The following is a 20,701-nucleotide window of genomic DNA, read 5'->3' on the forward strand; positions in this document are numbered from 1 at the left end:
AGGGTTCAAACCAACACTGGCACGAACTTTTTTTCCGCTCACAATTGAAGAGTGCAATTGTCTGCCAGCATCTGTTGTTGTTTGTGCAAATGTAGATTCATTTGTTAAATCTTTGTCATTGCACTTGATTTAAACCTCTCCTGCTAGGACAGAAAGTATTTTGAAACAAATAAACAAAATAAATAAAGCTTGTTTGGCTCAGTATGGAGCAACGTGCACATATGTGCTGCACTTCAACGAACCTATCTCACACCTATATGGGTCACTGCAGACGCGTGGCGGGCTATGTACCGATGTCCAATAAAGTGTTTGAAGCCGACTTGGAGCACCGGGTTTGTACCATTAGGTGTGTGCGGCTCTACAATGAGGAAAATGATTTCTTAGGTTTCTTCGACGCGGAGCAGAATCGAAGCCCCGTCAGACTTTCTCCTCAAGAACAATAACACGGCGCTTGAGTAGGCTGAACGAAAAATGCACTGTTTGGGTCGCATTTATATGAATGTCTCTTTCGCCAAAGCCTCAGCCAGCTGCGCAATGAATGCACAGGGTATATTCCGCTCTGCAATTAACCACATGCCAACTTTGGTCAGTGTGTATGTACCTCTGTGCGTACCGCAAGGGAGGGAACAATTCTCAGCGTTTTGCGCGCGCAGATGCGCTGGCTCAGCGCGATGTTTGCTTGACGCTTTTTTTTTGTCAGCGGGTGACACTCGGCAACGCACCCCTCGCCACTGTTCTCTCGTTGCGCTTTCCAGGTGCCCCGAGTGGTTACGGCTCTTATTGCGCGAACGCTCATATGGACACTCATGACGCATTTCTGCCACCGCCGTGATGTTCTGTGTAAAGACCAATGACGATAAAATTGTCGCGGCGCATCGTATGCTGCATATGCCAGTGAGAGCATACGATGGTGAACCGTCGATGGCGGAACAATCTCGGCGCGTGCAAGGAAGGAAAGCGAGCAAGAAGCGCGCTGTCGCGCGGAAGACTCCTTGAGGAGAGGAAAAATGAGGGGTGTTTCCTACTACGATGGCTGCTGCGTATGACGCGGCCGCGCCGAGCGGGCCATTGTTGAAAGCGATCTTCAGTGGCGCGCAAGTTGCCGGGAGGATGGAGAGGGAGTTATATTCTGGTGGCTGCTGCGTATGACGGGGCCGCAGAGGCCATATGTTCAAAGCGAACTGCGGTGAGTGCAGAGTCTAGGTGCGCGGAGGGCTCAAAATTTTTTCTGCGCTATGTTCTCGACGCTTAGTTCGCGATGAAGCGAGAGGCACCACCAAGGTCAATTCGCTTGCTGCTGCTGACCTGCTTCCTAATTCCAGCGTATCGACAGTGAGTTTCCGCGGTCATCGACTTATATATGCTCATTTGGCCCTGCGCGCGCGTGACACCATGCTTGTTAACTTAGTCCGTTAACGAATGTTTAGAAGTTTACACGACCAATTAATTATCCTAGCTTCGTAAAGATGTCTAATAATTTGCTATCGGAATCGATGATTCGCCTTCTGGCCGAAACTGTGACGTTTCAAAATACATGCCCAATACTAGGGCGACGCACTGGCGTGGCCAGTGGTTCACCATTCTACTACTTTCAACTCATTATAAAGCGCAGCTCTCAGTCGCCCCTTGCTGAGTTGAGCGCCCGCCTCAGTTTCGGCGTAACCGCAAAAAGGAATGAGCGGAGCGCAGTGGAGGATGAAAGATGGCGATAGCGAAGAAAGCACAAGACCAAAACAGGAGGAGGAGAGTATGACGAAAAGGTGTGGGGGCAAGCCCAGTTTGGCTGAAGACTTGCTGCACGGCAGCACCCCGTTGCAATATGGCGCTATACTAGCGTGCGCCACCAACCACTCGCAAATTACGTCATTATTAGGGCATGCGACGATGCGTCCACCGATATGAAAGTCTGGCGTTGCATTTGGACCAACTGCGCGTGCGCTACTTCACCTGCGCCGCCGCTGCTAGAGGACTGCCCTCCGCCCGACCCACGCGCTTCCGTATTCACGCTTTATTTCTGAATGATGAGCAATACTACTGGTGGAATTCGAAACACCTAAAGAGCTGCGCTCAAATTTCGCATTAGGGAGTATCGTAATCATCGGAACTTTTTTGGTTATATCCTTAGTTACTGACTGAATATTCATACGTTATCTGATTCCACTTTCATTGTCATATGGCATCCACCTCTGGCGTAGACGATCGTTTTTCTCTAGGAGTGGTTAGGGTTAGCAATGTGCCAGATACACAAACGCCGCGTAAAATCAGCTAAAATAACCTTTCTTAAGAAACACCCAGGCCTCGCACTCTTTGAATTTACCGAGCCATTCACTGTATTATCTCAGTGGCTACGGTATTGCTCTTATGAGCTCACGCGTTCGTTCACGACCGCGGTGGCTTTAATCTGATGCCAGCGAAGGGGCAAAACACTCGTGTGTTACGTAATCGGTAGACGGTTAGAAACCCAGGTAGGCAAATTTAAGCGGACTACCCCGCTACGGCGAGTTTCATAATCAGTTTTGAATTCGGCACAAGAGCTCCGGCTTATAAGAATTCCAGAATATATTTTTTCCACGCAGTCTTCGTCTCGTTGTCCTGTTGTTTGCTATCATAAATGGCGCGCAACGGAGTGCTCGCTCACAAACGTATATTCTTACTAAAGATAAGTTTGGAGATTCAAGGTTTAGAAACGACATATTCATTTTTTAGCAAAAAAAACGGAAATTATACTCGAGGAGTGGTTGTAAAAGCTGATGAAGAATGGTACCTAAGGAGGAGGCGCACAATAAAATGCACATTTCAGGCACTGCAGGAATCTTCGTTACGGAAAGAATTTAACGAATATTTGGTCGCGTGGTATAGTTTGGAATCTAGATGGCGTTTCGAGGTAGACCAATATCTTTATGTAAGGCCAGAAATTCTGTATGTACCGCCCATTTGTGTCTGGCACAACAGAAACAAACCGACGACGGCGATACGATATGGACATTGTTTCTGCTGCTGTTAGAAACATTACTATACCAAAGGTGACCGTTGGGTGGGTTGGTTGAGGGTGATGCGAAAAAGAAATGTTATAATTACACGTGTTAAATAAAAGCTGAATAAAAGATGACAAAGCCCCGTTGCAGAAACGTTTCATAAGAAAGTGGCAGCAGGTGCTACACCAGTGTTATCCGCAATGTGTCGGAGAGCCCTATGATAAGACTACGTGACACCGAGTTATTATGTACTGGGAGCCATGTTAATTAGCGCTGACTTATGGAGAAGGTTTGACATTTATGGCTGAAGTATGCTTGTTCTAATTAATTCCTAAATACCCGTTTGTTCGTTCTATTCATACATCACAATACATAGCGGTTAATATCCTCGGTAACTCTAGATAACTAAGATAGGCGCCTCCTTTATAATCTAGGGAAAGAAGCGCAATGTTATGGGTGATCTGTAATTGAAGTTCAAAGTGCGTGGGTTGATCTTTGGGGTGAATTGCGTAGGCTAGTGCTCCGAGGCGTGTGGCGTGTTATCAAAGGCACAGAAATTAGTGCGCTTTCCTGGGAGTAGACTAACTTTCACTAACACCGAATTTAGTAAATAGAGAGAAACCGCATGCTCAATATTCTTCAGAGCGTAAGTGTCACTCGTTAAAATAAAGCCGTCCTAAAAAAAATTGCTTCAACGCGGCCGTTATCCCCTATGCTTCCCTTTCGAAGTCTCCCTAGAGAAAAGTACATACCACAAATTCGCGCTTGGGGAAAAGCGAGGGGCAGGAATACGGGGGCATTGTAATTGTAATATGTGGCGAGCGATTAAAATACTTGGCTGAAATATCAGCGTTTGAAGTAATTAGTGAACTGCTCAATTGCCTCCAACAACAAGAAGGCGGTCTTCACCAACGCACCCCGTTATCGATACAGGGATAGTTTCCTCGCGGCAGTTACTAGCCACCGAGGCAACCACCTCACGAGCGTCACCGTGCACACGGCACATGCTGAAGTGTCAGAGGAAGTAGCCATAGCACTGGCCCTCACACAAACCGAAGCTACATATGTGATCGACGATTCGCAAACGGCAATTCGCAATTTTGCAAATGGGCACATCTCACGAGAGGCATATCAGATACTCCAGCGACATGCCATACACTAGGGAGAGGCTGACTTCGATAACCGAAGGCATTTGCTATGGATCCCGGCACACGCTGGATTGAGCTTCCCCAACGAAGCGGCTCTCCGCGTTGCTCGAGGCCTCACTCACCGAGCATCATCGGAGCAAGAGCCCCGCCAGGTACTGCAAAAATCTAAGCGTGGGAGGATCGTATGACCAGGTTCCACGATAACACGACACACTACCGGTTACAAAGACGCGCATACCCATTCCCTCACGTCAGGTTAGACAGGATGCAAGAAGTACGCTTCAGGCAATTACAAACCCATCCTTACAGAAACCCCAGACTCATGCACGCCATGTATCTAGACATGTACACTACAAACAGATGCACATCGTGTCGCGAGGTTGTCACACTTAATCACATGTTATGGGAGTGTCAGGAATTAACAAACAAATCAGGCAGTGCCGACCCCTCCGTCTCTTCCACAGATGACTTCGCACTCAATTTACCATAAAATTCCTGAAATCTTTCACAAAATATAGAATCCGTGGCACATATTATCTCAGGACAAGGAACTCAATAAAAACCTTCTACTTTTTGCCTAGAAACCCCAACTAATCTGTGTTGGATCGCGCTTGAAGACCGCACTGCTCATCTCGAACCTGACAGCAAAACTCTGGGTCATCCAGCGAGCCAAGGAAGCCGCTTCGAGACAAGGTCTCGGAACCGTGTCTGCGGCGGGTGCCCAGACCCACTAAATAGACGCCGACTTCAATCTCATTGATTTGAAAATAAAGTTTACGCTATCTCTCTCTATTGCCTCTATTTTCCTGCGTTATACGTGGTTCCCACAATGTTTCTGGCGACCCAAAGAAGTCACCTTCGTGATACGCGTATTTCGTATATATGGATAGGTCAGATTAGTTAGGGTTTCTAGGCAAAATGTAGAAGGTTTTTATTGAGTTCCTTGTCCTGAGATAATATTAAGTGCCACGGATTCTATATTTTGTGAAAGATTTCAGGAATTTTATGGTAAATTGAGTGCGAAGTTATCTGTTCACAAAAATTTCCAGCTGTTGTAAAAATTTTGTTCAGGATATGTTTGAAGTCAATGCACGTCCAATATTAGAATTAGTTTTCAGTGTTTCTAGAGAACTCTATGTGACATCTCTTCGATTAAAACGTGTGGTATTCATTGTGTGCAGCGCGGCAAAGAGTTCAGACCTAATTATGGCCTTAAAGAATACTTACTCAGAACTCGATTTCACTTTGTTTCATGAGGCATACTAGGTACGTAGTAAGTTTCTTCTTTGTTCTTGGTGGCAGGCTGAAGATGACGCAACCTCTGTAGCAGGGTATTTTTTATTACCCCAATACTCCTAGTGTTCTGGTACCCTGGTTTGAACACCTTAGATTGATTCATTTGTCTCAGTAAGTACTTTTCCTCCAAACTCAACCACCGGGAATACTATCTTTTCTATACCGAACTTAAAAACCTGTTTTCATGGTTCTTTTTAAAACCGAATTTTTGCGAATAGCAAGATTATACACTTTTTGAAAGTCTTAATTCAGTCGAACGTGCCAAAGTCAGACTGCTCACAAGCACACAAAAACTGAGTATAACGTGGTTTTCAAATTGTGCAAAACATACTAAAAAATTCACCGACGATGACGATACTCTCTAATGCAAAATTTCAGCGCATATCTGTACACGTGTTGATTTCGCGATATATGGGATGATGCAGACAATCTGTGTCGTCCGCCACATTGCAAACAGAGAGAAGTGTGCGTGACCCTGTCGCTAATCGGGAGACCACGAGAGGCACGTAGGTGACAAATGACCGCGATTCACAGCAGCCGCCGCCGACAGACTTCCACTCATGCAGCATTTTGATTCCCTATATGGCATCAATGGACGGGCTCGCAGCATGCCATTGCAGAACAGATTACGGCGCGCTACTCTGGCGCCATCTCGTCGCTGTCGTCGCCGCAGAGCCAGTCTTGCACGGCAACACGCTTTTCTTTTGAAGCTATAGCCTCACCCTCCTCCTACGCATTCCGCCGCTTCATCGTTCCGCTGCACCGTCCTTTTCTGCTTTCCTCCTCGCACTCTTTCCGCTACCGCCATCTTTCATCCCCCGCTGCTCTTCGTGTTCGCTCTTACATCCTTCACTGCGCCGAGGGCCGACGCGCAACGCAGTAACTGGCGCCTAAGAGCTGCGCTCTAAAACTGCACAGAAATGCATGCGGCTACCTGTGAGCCTTGCTATAGTTCAACCATAAATTATTTATGCAGAAAAATTCGCATATCCCCATTACTTCTGAAATCACAGCTATCATAATGTGGCATACCGAGTTGTGCATGTGATGACCGTGAAGTTATGCTTCATTTTGTAGTATTGTAATGTCATTTAAAAACGTTTCTTATGGCATAATACTCAGTTATCTCGGAAATTTCTTCCCAAATCGGCGCTCTGGTCCGCACACTGCATGCGGCATGCTGGAGAGCTGCATCACGCACCTGTCTTATCTGCATTACCGTCTAGAAGTAGAAGAAAATGTACAGAATGCTACTATTTCCCAGCTAATACATTGTAACGTTATTGGCTACATGTTGCGACTCCTGCAAAAGCGGACAGTGGGCCAGCAGGAGGAGCACAGAGCTCTGGTGAATAAAATTTATCTAATGGCGACGATGTCTCGTATGCTGAAGACGAATTATAAGGGCAGGTGCTGCATCACCATTGATAATCCCTATGTTGCCTCGCTTTCCCCCTCTCCCCCCCGCCCACTGTTATTTGTTTGATTTGTTCTGTAACACTTCCAGGCGTGTCTTTTTTTACATCTCTACTCCAGTATCATCGCGCCTATTCGATGAGTGCTCATCTTCGCACTCAACTGATACAGGGTAAGCGTAAAAGGCAAGTGAAGGACTGCTGCACTTTAGGCACTCGGGTATGGTAATGAGAGCCCAACTGTATGGCAGCTGTAGCAAGGTCTTGGAAGGTCACCTGCCGGGCGTTAAGTTTGAAGACCACGACGTCGTCTGTGTGCCAGCATAGCAGGTCCTTGAGCAGGACCAGGGACTCGTTGATGCGCTCAGCCACCATGACCAGGTCGAACGTTGCGACAAGTTGCTCAACAAAGCGACGCACTGCGGAAGCATTGCCGAATTGCGCCGGCGCCATTCCCAAGTCGAAGCTCATTTGGTTGAAGCCCAGCTTGCTCCGGGTGCGGCTTCGGTCCAGCAGGCCCATCACTGAGCGGTTCGCCGAGGCAGTGCTGGCAAATTGCTCCAGACTCATGTTGGTCTTCCTCTGTGATATCCGCAAAAGAAAAATTGTTTCCTGCTGTCAACAACTTCGGTTTTTCAAGCAAGAACGTGTTGCTCTTGGAAGAGTTTAGCACACGGAGCATTTCATGTGTATTATCGGACGTCAGATGAATGTCTTGAATTATGCGTTCATATGCAACGTAAAAATTTTTAATGTTGCAGCAATCTTAAAAAATGAAAACAGTACAGTAGGGGTGAATTATGTAAATCTTTATAAGGCAAAGTGGTACGCTGTAGAGCTAAGCAATACTCCAAAACAATGCCATTGGTTAGCACAGTGATTGGTAGTCGCATTTAATTTGACTGAATGTATCACAAGAGTCGGTGTCATACATAACCCTAACATACCTGAGGCACTGCATTGAGTCTCTAGGAGAGCCTGTTGCAGATATCTGGTGAGACTGACTTCCTCCAGTGCTTCTCATAATCGCTCCTAACACTTCGCGATGGCCAAACTAAAGCCATTATAGAGTTTATTTTTTCTAGCTGCACCAACCTTAAAAAGAAAATGGCTGTGACAAATAGCAGAATTCTCACCTTGATGTAATTTTCTCGTTGAGGCGGCCATTACTTCTACGAGGAGTCAGAACGCCTAATTGAATATTTAACATAATTAGGCTCAGTATCGTTTCGGACAGCATTCATTTGGGCTAGATGGTGCATACTTGAATTACGAAGGAACAGCGCCAACGAAGACGATCACAAGTGGGGAGAACGACACAGGATGGCGCTTGTCCTGTGTCGTTCTCCCCACTTGTGATCTTCTTCGTTGGCGCTGTTCCTTCGTAATTCAGTATCGTTTAATTTATTTACTTTACGGCACATCTTTCAATACAAGAATGCCAGCTACTAAGCCTGCGAGACATTTTCATTAAGAAATGATTCTCAGGACTGTACCAGTCTTCAGATATTAATTTTCAACGTGTCCAACGAAATATATTGGTGTTCCAGTTACTTTCCTGCTGCAATGTACAAAATAGCATTTTCTAAAGAAACTAAGTGGCACAAGAGTGCATTCTTGGCGCAACTTTGACGGCGTATATCTCGAAGCCGGTGCCACTATCAGAACTCGTTTCAAGTCGACATGCCTTCCGTACTAACTAGCTACGATACATATAAAGAAATAAGTGCCATTAAGTAAATAATGAAAACTTTCACTAACCTACTTTTGTTATTTCATCGATGAGATATTATTATTTCTCGTAGAAATGTTGATCGGCTCATCGAGTAATTTAGATAAAAGATTAGCATTGTGCTATCTGCCACAGACAATTTTTAAAAGTTAGTGCACCTCAAAAAAAAAAGAAAAGAAACAAAAACCACACATGCTACACAAGTGTATTTAGTGTTCAGGTGAAGTCTGACGGCAGCTGCAGATTCGAGTTAAATCGCTGGTGCTCATGTGCATACTTGAGCAAGTACAACGGTGATCGCGATGCGTGCACAATCTGTTCACACATGGTTCTTTCCGAAAAAAAAACTTTGCCAGTATAAAGAAAGTTGGTGACAGCTTTCTTGAACACGAAGTCGGTAACGATAGCTTGATAACGTTGTGGAATTTTTCATTATTTTCCTTTTTAGTTCAGTGGACTGGATTTGATATGATGGTACACTCTTTGTCTTAGGTTACTGCCTTCCTTTATTATTGTAGCCCCACTTATTATGCTCTCAATTGATACCAGCAGTATCCAAATTATTTAATAAATCAAGATAGCTACGATGACGAGAAGCTCCGATAGTTGATACGGGTTCGTGGAACCGAAAAGCAGCCATTCGAAAGTGGGCGTACAAGCGGTGTTGAGCTTTACAGAATTGGCCCTCTGTTTTGCTCGCCTCCTTTTAGTACTACTGGCACTGGTGTACCGCTCAATTCGAACACCGGAAAATGGCAAAGCAACATCGCTCGTGAATATAGACACACGTACTTATTTACCTTTTCCTGGGGACCGCATTTCACCCGCTAAGAGCTTAAAGCTATTGCTCAGCGCAATATGCGCCTCCATTATTTGGAACTGTTTCGAAGGTTATCGTTGATCCTACCTGTTACCAATGAACCTTGTGTGATCTCATTGTATGCGGCGCGAATTGTGTATAACGTTTATTTTCTTTCATTTCTATTTATTTAAACATACTGCGGGCGAACATTTTGGTCCAAGCAGGACGGACAAAAGAAACATAAAGGAAATTGTAACAGCAAGAACAGCAAAAAAATAAATTCGTTGCTTTAAACACTCATCAGTACGCTAAAAAGAACAGCATGTCCGTGAAACAACAACAATAAGAGTACAATACATTCGAACGCTAAACGCCGAAGAGATAATTTTCCGATGATGTAGCAAAATTCTCAGCTGCGAAAACCTCCTGAGGCAGTGAGTTCCAGTCTTTAACTGTTCTGGGAAAAGAAAACTGTGGTTGTGAGCGTTAGTTCGTGCAAACATTGGTGCTAATGATTGATTATGCTTACGACGGGTTATCCTAGCAGTGACACGTTGGAGACAGCACGCTACATTTAGTGTTATTTATCCCGCGATAATATTGTAAAAAAAAATTTAACGACTCCCCTTTCTTCTTGTTTCCAACAAAGGAATGCTATGTAATCGCATTATTGCACTAGGTGAGTCGAGTCTTTGATACTTGTTAAAAAAATCTGATTGCCATACGTTGTACCTTTTCAAGAAGCATAATATCCTGTTTTGTAAAAGGATCAGATGTGACGGCAGCATATTCAAGTTTAGACAGGATGAAATATTTGTAAGCCAAAGTTTTAGGCTAGGGGGAGCACCTTCTACTTCCTTTCAAAAACCATAATTTGCGAAGCGCTTTAGTGCAGCTATCTATTGTGTGCGGTGTCCAAGTAAGGTTGCTACTGAGAGCAATGCCTAAATATTTATGTTTATGTACTTTTACCTCTAGATTATCACGGAGGTTGTAGGGAGTAGGGACGGGATGTTTCTTCGCCCTAATGCGTAACAACACAGCTTTTTTCAAAAATTCAGCACCCCCCCCTTCCCTCCCTTACTACTCTAATCATTAATGGACCTAAGAGCGGTCTGCAATACATTCTGATCGGCTGTAGAGGATATTTTTTGAACAAAATACAATCATCCGTAAAAAATCTAATGATTACATCCTGGGGCACAGCACCGACCAAGTAACTGACATAGATTATAAATATTAGAGGACCCAGGACACTTCTCTGGGGAACACCAGAACTGACATGCAGCATGCAGAACTGACTGTGCACGATTACAGAGGTAAGCAGTTATCTACTGAACAATAAACCCTGGAAGCCGCTGCAGTTTGTACAACAACTTTCTTTGAGGCAGTTTGTCGAATGCCTTGCAGAAGTCTAGAAACAGTACGTCAACCTGTCCTGCTAAATCCAAAAACTCTCAAAAAATCGCGCACAGTCGTGATTTGCTGTGTGATTGTGGATAATCCTTTACGGAAACATGGCCCGTCAGAACTTTTTTATGTGATAAAAATTTCTTTTTATCATTAGCGACCACATGTTCAAGAAGTTTACAGCAGGAACATGTAATAGGAACTGGCCTGTAGTTCGAAACCAGTAACCGATCTTCTTTTTTATGTGTCGGAAGAACCCTAGGTTTAAGCCAATCAGCCTAAAGCTCCACAGTAGAAATAGACAGGCTAAAAAGCTTAGCTAATGGTTGTGATAGCTGCTTAGCGTAACGTCTAAGAAATGCACTGGGGATTCCGTCTGGCCCTACAGAATTTTATCGCTCAATTTAAGCAACTTGTTCATTACACGCTCCCGCGTTATTATTAAATCACACCCTGAGTCAGGAAAGCTCTCGGTAGGCCCATTGTTATAGGTCTCTGTGAAAACTGACTGACAATAATTATTAAGGGTATCACTGATAACCCTGGGTTATGTAATGAGATCATTATTGACTTTTGTCTATCCCGTCATTTCTTTCATCTAAATACCGCCACAATTTCTTCGGCTCAGATTTAACAAAATCAGCAAATTGATTATTGAAAAAGTTTTGCCTGGCTGTATTCAATCTCGTGGAGAGGTTCTGTATAAGTTCACCAAACTCGGGTAGATGAGTTTTGTGCTTTTCCTAAGCATTTTTATTCTACGCTTCAAATGAATTATGTCGCGATTAATCTTTTATTTCACAAATATCTCACTTTCTGGAAGACACGTGGTGACAAGCCGTTACGTTGAAATCTTCGACCAATAATGTCTAAGGGCTTGGTTCGAAGATTGCCGACTTTGCTTTGACTTTGGCCTGAGCTTTGCTTGTTTTACTTGGCGCAAGTTCCTCAATAACGAGTTAGTTCCGTGACGCATGGTGGTCGCTACTGTGTTATTCACCGTCGCTACAATGTGACATACTTTGAATGTTCTGGGTAGTTGCGCTGGGCGATGGGTGGGCGATATGGCGGCTGCGGCGGTGGTGGCGGACGGCGAAACTGAGGCGTTTCAGGGATCCTAGCTCTGGCGAGCAGGCCTATGACCGCGGCCGATTACGATGTCGATCATTACTTCGAGCACGCGATACGACTACTCGACCTGCAATTCAGAAAATTCCAGTACTCGTTGAAATTAGTACCTGACCATGTCACTGATCGAGGCTACGTGAGCATGCGACGAAAGGGACATCTTGCGCAGTACTTAGATTTGGCACTGCTGCGTGAGAATTTCCTGGTTATATTGCCTAGAGCGTATTTCGAGTCTCCTCAATAGTCCCCGCCTCTGCCAAGAATTCAGCTACGGTCTTCGGCGGGTTTCGGATCAGTCCGACGAACAGTTCTTGCTTTCTGCCTGGCATAATGAAGCGGAAGGTTTTCTCCTCGGACATTAACAGGTTGGCGCGTTGAAAAAGACGCGTCATCTCTGCCGTGATGATAGCGACGTTCTCATTGGGCAGTCATACTCGGACTTCCAGTAGTAGGTCGGCTATCTCTCATCGACCGACGCTCGCAAATGTCGTCAGAAAGTTCTTCTAAAGAGGTCATAGGTTAGAGTGGTCTGCCGGATCTCAAAGCAAATGTTCGCGGCGCCCTCCAAGGAAAAGTACACATGGCAAAACTTTTCCTCAGAGTTCTAGTTCTAATCAATAAGTTCGGATGGAAGCGTTCTGATGCCCACTGCCTGTTGTGCGCCCCTATTGACCTATTGACCTTGAACGGGACGACGACGCCGTTTTATGAAGAATAACTGCAGACGACTTCACGGAACAGCAACGAGCAGAGCAGGCGTTATGAAGCCATTGGAGTACTTAGCAATAAAGACCGACAATGTCCCTAGGGTATTTCGGCGTGGACTCTCTTTGTTTTCCTTGCAAAAGTGCGTTTTTGCAAAGAACATTTCGCGAGTGCGTGCCAGCTGCCTTCTCGTTGTGCCTTCAGCTCTACGGCCTTAGGTTCTACATGCCCTTCATGTCAATGCGACTGCTGGGCACCCTTGATCCTCCCGTACCCTTGCGAGGATTCAGAAGTATTACTGGCCGCGCCTGGCCACTGATGTTATTCGTTACCTCAACGCATGCCCAGACTCTCAGCGGCGCAAGACAACGCCAACAAGGTCAGTAGGATCGCTACACTCAATTGTGCTTTATTTTCTTCCATTCCAACAGATCGGAATGAACTTAATTTGGCATTTTCTAACATCAACATCCGGCAATGAATGGGTCGTTGTGACTACGGACTACCTTACCGCTTAGCTGAAACAAGAGGCCTCCTAAAGGTTATTTCAACCGAAGTGGCGAAATTCTTCGTCGAGAACATCCTACTACCACATGGTGGCCTTCAATTCTTTATCAGCGACAGAGGAATGGCCTCTGCAGTAGAGATATCTCCAAACCATTCTGCAATACAGCCAGCAAATCTACATGAGGACAACTGCCTACCACCCCCGGACAAATGGTCGTAGAGAACAACTTAACGAAACTCTCGCCCACATGTTACAATATACGTCGACGTATATACGTCGACAATACATGGATACCACCGTCGCTTACGTAGTCGTCGCTTACAACATGGCAGTTAAAAAACAACGGAGGTCCAGCCGTTCAAGTTGGCTTGCAAACGGAACGCGTCGACGCCTATCTCCAGCGCGCCGGAGAAGACCGACAGCTCCCCCGCCGCTCATCAAGAATCGACACAGGGCCAACAGCCGGCACTATGATATTTGATGACGGTCCATGGAGTACCCGTCTGGATATGGTTTTTCTGCGAGGACCCGAATACAGCGACGCAGACGTAGCGAGAAATTTTTCGATGCTATCCTATACCATATAATATCATCCGACGTATTGGCGTACTCGACTGTGGTCGCGCAGACTGCAATTCCCAGTCAAAGCAGCGCCCCTCACAACCTAAAATTGCCCATGTTCGGCGCCTTAGGCCGTTCTACAAGCGCTGACAAATTCAGGCAGTTTGATTCTTTCTGTCGTTGTTATTCTTACTTCATGTGCTTTCGTTTCTTGTTCTCTTGTTCGTAGCATCGGGACGACGCTTTAAGAAGAGGGAGCATTCAAGCGTGTACTCATTCATCTTTTTGTCGGGGACTGCACTCCACTCGCTAGCAAATCAGTGTTATCGCTCAGAGCAAGACGCCACTGCATAATTTGGATTTTACAGGAAGGATAAGGTTGATTCTATCTGTTGTGTCTGTTTTAACTTAATATTTTGCAATCTGACTGTAGGCGCGACGCAAGCTTTCCAGTAACTTTTGGAAGGCACGCCTGTACCAGGTATTCTGCTGGAACCTTCGGCGAGTATTGCATAAAAGCACACCTTGACCCGCTGATGATATTTCCAACGGTCGCCGACTTTGCTCCCAGCTCTCGTTGTACCTGAGTGTTCCTTGTTCTGCTGGACGCAAGTCCGTCTAAGTAAGAATCAGTTAGTTGATCAACAGTTGTCGCTACTGTATCCATCACAGTCACAGGAATGTGACGATATCATGCTAGGCCTCCGAGCGCGTCCACGGCCCCTTTTTTACTCTGGAAAACCGACCTGGGATTCCTTTGGAGCTAAGTGCCACCGGTGTTCGTCAATACTTTTCACAAAGTGAAGTATTGAAGGACCCTGGTGCTAGTGACGGCTGCACAACATTTTTATTTTCATATTTAAATCCTTCTTCGAACTTTCCTTCGTTTCTCCAATTTCCCAGCCTTACTTATCCTCATTATTCTGCAATAATATTGTAGAATAATGAATAATAGTGTATTGTCAAGGAATATTTCAAATGAAGTTTTATAGTAACATCTGAAATTCTCAAAAAAGTTCATTTTAGGGATTATGTGCCCTGTTGTGCTATAGCGCCAAGTTTATAAGATGGTCATTTCATTTTAGTCTTTGTAGACAATGAACGTTTCCTGAGTTTAAGTGCTTGTCTGTGCGAACAAGTTGTTAGTGCACGAGGAACGAATGCTTTCTGATTTCGTGTACAATAGTTATCTTTGCGCCATGACCTTACACTTTTCATATTGAAACTGTTTACCTTTTTTGTTTGATCATGGTGAGGCATAATCTGTGAATTCTTTCCATCTGTTTTGGAACGCACCTTTAGGCCATAGTAGGAGTACAGAGACTCGAATAGCGCGGCCGGTTCCCGTACGATGGTGACAAAGAGCGGCTGCTGTCTCAGCACAGCGCGCATCTCCGTCTCGTGGAATCTCGCGTGGTGCACGAGCATGTCGAACGGCGGCTTGCCTGGCGCCATCGAACGGTTGAAGAGGTGCGGATGACCTAGGTAGTTCGCGCTCTTTGGAAGCACGAAGCGGAGGCCGTGGCTCTCGCCGTAGCGCATCAGCATGTTCTGCACAGACGAGCTGGCGCACTTGTGCGTTTTCAAGAAGCACACACTGCGCTGCTCTTCCGTAGGACACCGGCGCATTTTACCTCCAGGCACAGGCAACAACCTGCAGCATCCAGTGAAAGCATTTAAGCACTACTAAAATAAAAATAATAGAAAAAAAAGGCTCAATGCTGAAGAACCCACAAAGCATCATCACATATAAAGCGGGACGGAAGAAAAGGCTCAGTTTTTCTTCGCCTGGGCGGATTATAAACTTAGAAGACTAGCCACGTTGCAAAAATTAAAATTTATGTATTCTTGTTAACGTCTTTAGAACTTGTTTCTCTATCTCATTTTGGTTTAGCATGTCCGCATGTTGCCCACCGTATCAATCAAGATTGTTTCAGTTTTTTCTCGTAATTATCCATTTCGGTTGAGTGCAGTGCACATATTACATCGCGCAGTATTGAACCATATAGTGGTAGTAATAAGTGTTTACATCAAACCTTCGCCAAAAAGGAAACTGATATTGTGAATCTTAACCAGAAACTGTGTTCGTTGCAGCAGCTCGCTTCTCACTACATTAGGTGTACAATTCACACGCCGTGACATGAAATCCAAGCCATGGTTAATGGTCTATCATTTTGATCCATAATGTCTAGTCAGACGTAAGGCAACCTGCCCTTCCTTCTTCGCTGTGGCATATGGGCTAGCACGATGCACTTACAGAATTCGTCTAAAATAGGAGACATAAATGATACTGGCATATTTCGCCTTGCCAACGTTACTGCGCGAAGAGTTGAGTTACAGAAAGTTGTGGTAGGTACCGCTGATTTATAAAAAGTATTAATCATACTAGTTGTGTCTTTGTATACCTTTGAAACTTTAGAGTGCACCACCTAGTAATGATAGTTACCTTGGGAGCCTGTTACAATTCTGCGATATTATGTAACAGTCACCCTCACTACTGTGAGGGTGGCTGTTACACCCTCACTGCCCACCCTGACTGTAAACCCACCCCTTATGTGATACCCCCTAACCGAGGTCTTTAAGGTATTAAAGTGATGTGATGATGATGATGTTCAGATAACTACATTGCTTTCTGCTACGTCAACTTCGGTATGACTTTTCAGAACTGGGGCATTAGTGAACATTACTCAATGCTATCTTTTGAACTTCTTTATAGCGTAACAGCTTAATTAAGCAGTATGAAAGGTAGTGGATGGATTGGAACGCAAACTATGCGAAATTTTAAATTATTTCATGACGAATCAACAACGCGAAGACAATGACGATGCATCATCAAGCGCTTGCGCTTTCGAATGGAACATACTAGAGGAAGGAGGCAAGCGGCGATCGTAAAATTTATCTAGTGCCGTGACATGAAGGCAGACGTTGATTAAGGCCATAGAGCAATATTCACTCAGGTTGGTGCCGTCAGGTCTAAACTAAATCTAGGACCCGAAACACCGCGCGTGGTCAGGGTATTCGCGGCATTAATGCCTTACGCTACGCCCGCGCGACGACCAGCGCAACAGTTGACTTGAACAGTCTCCCAGAAGCGTCGACGCCGAGTCACAAGCGACCTTATCGACGCCGACATTATCACAAGACATTATCGACGACATTATGACAAGACATTATCGACACCGAGTCACAAGCGACATTCTTCGTGGTGAAACACCGCTTGCCTTGTTGCACTAATTATCCATGAGATGACATTAATTTGCAAATTATGATGAACATTTACTTTTTCTCCATAATGTGGCCTCGGAGACATGTGATATGTTACGCTTCCTGTATTTCAATTCTAAGTGTGTCTCGTGTTGGACATGGTCGGCACACTTCTGTGTTGTCCTAACTTCGTTGCTATGTGTCATCCATCAAGATAACTACTTGAGTATGGATAATCTGATAATCATATGCATAATATCAATGTGTCGTCAACGACTGGTGTTCATATCAATAATTCTAAAATCTTAATAAAAGCCTTGGCACCATAGATAAACTATAGATTTCGATATGTATCATTAAAATTCTATCCTGCCAGAATTTGTATGGTATGTTTGAGCTATTCTTGACAACAGGTAAACTACACTTGAACTGAGAATATGCCAGCAAAGCTCCCTTTCTTAAAAGACGGCAAATGTCACGCTTCTTGCAAGTATGGCCATATTTCACGTAGCTTTATGTGTCGTAAGCGCTTCAAAAATGTTATCGCTTCTCACATTTGGTTGGTTATTATCCGTTGCCTGGATATTGGAACTCGCTACTGATTTGTATTCCAGTATTAATATCAGCAAACCGATTGCATGTTTCTAGATTTCATTATAGCATAAGGCAATGTAGGAAATGGTCGCCACATATTAAAGGCGCCAGCTCTTCCTCTCAGCTATAACATTGTCTTGGCGGAGCAGTTTTGTCACTTTGTCTATCCCCAAATATACATAAGTAAATAACTTCACCTTATCTTTTGCTGTGTAAAATTGGGCGTCAGACATCAGGGTTCCATAGGCCCTCTGATATCCTTAATATTTTTTGAGTTTACAAGCTCAGAGCATGCAATACGCGCTAACGATCGTGTCTGCTAAATGTTGCTTCGCTACGCGCCGCGAAAAGATCTGAAATTTCAATCTGAACGCCGTTTCGCCTTCTCCTCCCGGCCGCCGTGCTCCAAATGAAAGGTCATATACACATGCTAGCGCGCTTATGTACACGTATTTACGCGTTACTGTCGCGTTACTCCTATTCACACGTCACCTTGAAAATTATTCAAGGCAACATGTGTTATATGCGTAATCAGTTGCTTGAAAAGACGGATTAACGTTTAGAGAAATAATAAAAGACAGAAACCGAATCCCTGTGTGCTTTTGTTTTACTTCGCGCCGAAGCAAGAGAGATGTACTTCCGTTTCACGTGCATATTCCCACGTCGTGCAGTCGCGCGCGCAGACACCGAAACTATGTCATTTTCTACTGTGCTACAGCGCGCGATCATGCTTTGTGTTCCTCTTGCATCTGACTCAGTGTTCGTGCAGTACTGGCTTATACCGCTAGTCAGGTGTCTTCGTGCAGAACGCGCAAAATTGTGGGCTGTGCGAAACGAGACAATCACGACAGCTTGCGCGTGACGCAGCCAACTGAAGTGCGGCGCTCCGCAAACAAACGAGGCGAAAATAAAATGAAGGTGGGGCCCGTGACTATAGTTCATGCGATCATCGAGCTGCAATATGGCAGAATCCAGCGAAAGAATTTCGCTTGCGTAGGCTAGATGGGGAGAGTGGAGAGAGTGTCTCGCTATGCGGTGGAGCTCACCTCCTGAAATCATGTGTCCGTGGCGCTGAAATATTTCCATCTCGACTATTACTAAACCTACTTAAAAAAAACATTGCGGCAGAACGCTTCCTATTAGACACGTAACAACCTACAACGTATAACCGAAATTCGCTACGTGGCTTCGTGAGCTGTCCTTTAACGATTGTTGTTTTCATTCTACCATGCAGTTCGCGACTACATGCCGATTGATTAATTTATTCAATCATTGTGGCTTCTCAAGGTCACCTGGCACTCCAACAAGTCTCGTCAATAAGTGGTGCAAATATTCATAACTATTACTTAAGAAATTATAATCTGAAATTATTTCTATTAGCCTAAATAATTCAACTCTGATTGTGTCTGCATCATAGATACCAATGCGGTTCCTCATGCGACTGCACACTTTGGCGTATGTTGGCGTTAACCTAATTTTGAACCTGTCTTGTTGCGCCCCCCCCCCATAATAAACGGATCAACCCTAAAGCTACTCAAATCTCTGATTTCTACGTAGTAGCTTGCGTAGCTGCCTATCGGGAACCTGGAAATTAGCCCAATTCTTTTTTTATTCACCCGTAGCTCAATAAATGAGTTTCAGTACTGCGTACGTTGCGTACGCAACGGCTTTACATATGTCAGATCGCTACGTTTCGCAAAGTGCGCATGCGCAGAACGCATCACGACCGGTACGTCATGCCTATGTGGCCGCCGCATACGCACGCATTCGATTCTTGCGCGCGTACGTGGCGAGCATTGCGTGATGTTCTTGTGGTTCTCGTTTGTTCGGGAGAGCACGAAACAAAAGAGTTTCGCAAAATGGCGCCGTCAAAGGCGACCATCGGGAGGCTTTACTTTTCACATACCTACGATTTGGCTTTGCTGCGTGAAGTGAATGCGCATAACCCGTTCCAAGATACTGCACGGTGGGAATTCATAGCAGACAATATTAACTTTGTTTTTCGGAAAGTGTTCAGTGTGCGCTGTTTGCGCGAAAAGCTCGACCTCCTCTTGGCGATGTTAGTTACAAGTGACCCTGCCAGCCTCAGAAAGTGTGTGCTCAGTTTTTGTTTTTCTCGATAAGATTCATGCATGAATCCATAATAAATGTAATGCGGATCTGCAGGCTCGGAGGGACGCCTGAAACCGGCAAAACATGCTGAGAGCAAGTGGGGCCGAACTAATCCCGCTACAACCAAATTAGAAAGGCCCACTAAGCTTGAGCAAAGACGCTTTCTCACAAGAAGATGAAGTGGCCTCCCTGGTACAGTATTCGGCCTCTACCTCCCCCATGATTCCTCTAATTAACCCATGGCCCTTAGTCTTCAGCAGCTGCGGAGCACCTGACCAAGATAGCGCTCACACCTGTGACGCAGCAGAGGGCGCTAAGACTCTCTGGGTTTGGACAGGCCACCAATGGAAACTGACCCTATAAACCTTTAACAGCCGAACTCTGTCGAGTGAGACTAGCTTAGCAGTACTCCTATAGGAACCACAAGACATTGTTTGGAATATCGTCGGCCTTAGTGAGATTAGAAGAACTGGTGATTCTTATATATTCTTGAATAACAGCCATGTCCTCTGCTATATATGTCTGCCCGATGAGAAGCAACACGGGGTAGGATTCATATTCCATAAGGACATAGCGGGCAACATTGACCAATTCTACAGTATTAATCAAAGGAATTGCAGTAATCGTAATCAAACTTATTACGCGGTATAGATTGAAGGTAGTGCAAGCCTACGCTCCAACATTCCGTTACGATGATGAGGAAGTAGATCACTTTTATGAAGAAGCGAACAGAAAGTGCAAACTCAATATACGCTAGTAATGGGCGACTTCAATGCAAAAGTGGGGAAAAAGCAGGCTGGTGAAGAAGCAATTTGCAACTACGCCTTCGATTCTAGGAACACTAGAAGGGTGATGCTGGTAGAATTCGCAGAAAGAAATAGGCTTCGAATAATGAGCACCTTTTTGAGGAAGCTTAGCAAGAGAAAGTGGAGGTAGAAAAGTCCTGCTGGTATAACAAGAAATGAAACCGATTTCATAATTTATGCCGATCGCAGCGTAGTGCAAGTTGTAAAAGTGATAGGTAGGGTAAATTGCAGCGATTATAGGCTAATGAGGTCCAGGATTGACTTCAGTTTGAAGAGAGAAAGAGTAAAATTGATCAAGAAGAAAG

The 20,701-nt window shown here is 44.9% G+C and overlaps 1 protein-coding gene across 4 annotated transcripts in view; it reads right to left on the reverse strand.

The window, feature by feature from the left end:
• The window catches only part of LOC142573015 (galactosylceramide sulfotransferase-like), a 107,787-nt gene that overhangs the window by 18,246 nt on the left and 68,840 nt on the right, over positions 1-20,701 (reverse strand). For all 4 annotated transcript variants that reach the window (XM_075682507.1, XM_075682508.1, XM_075682505.1 and 1 more), the window contains 2 exons: positions 14,977-15,334; positions 7,111-7,416 (listed from right to left, as the gene is read on the reverse strand). In XM_075682507.1, coding sequence (XP_075538622.1) covers positions 7,111-7,416; positions 14,977-15,334 — 664 coding nt within the window. The remainder of the gene's footprint in view (positions 1-7,110; positions 7,417-14,976; positions 15,335-20,701) is intronic.

Source organism: Dermacentor variabilis, chromosome 2 (assembly GCF_050947875.1).
Source record: "Dermacentor variabilis isolate Ectoservices chromosome 2, ASM5094787v1, whole genome shotgun sequence".
NCBI classification, from domain to species: domain Eukaryota; kingdom Metazoa; phylum Arthropoda; class Arachnida; order Ixodida; family Ixodidae; genus Dermacentor; species Dermacentor variabilis.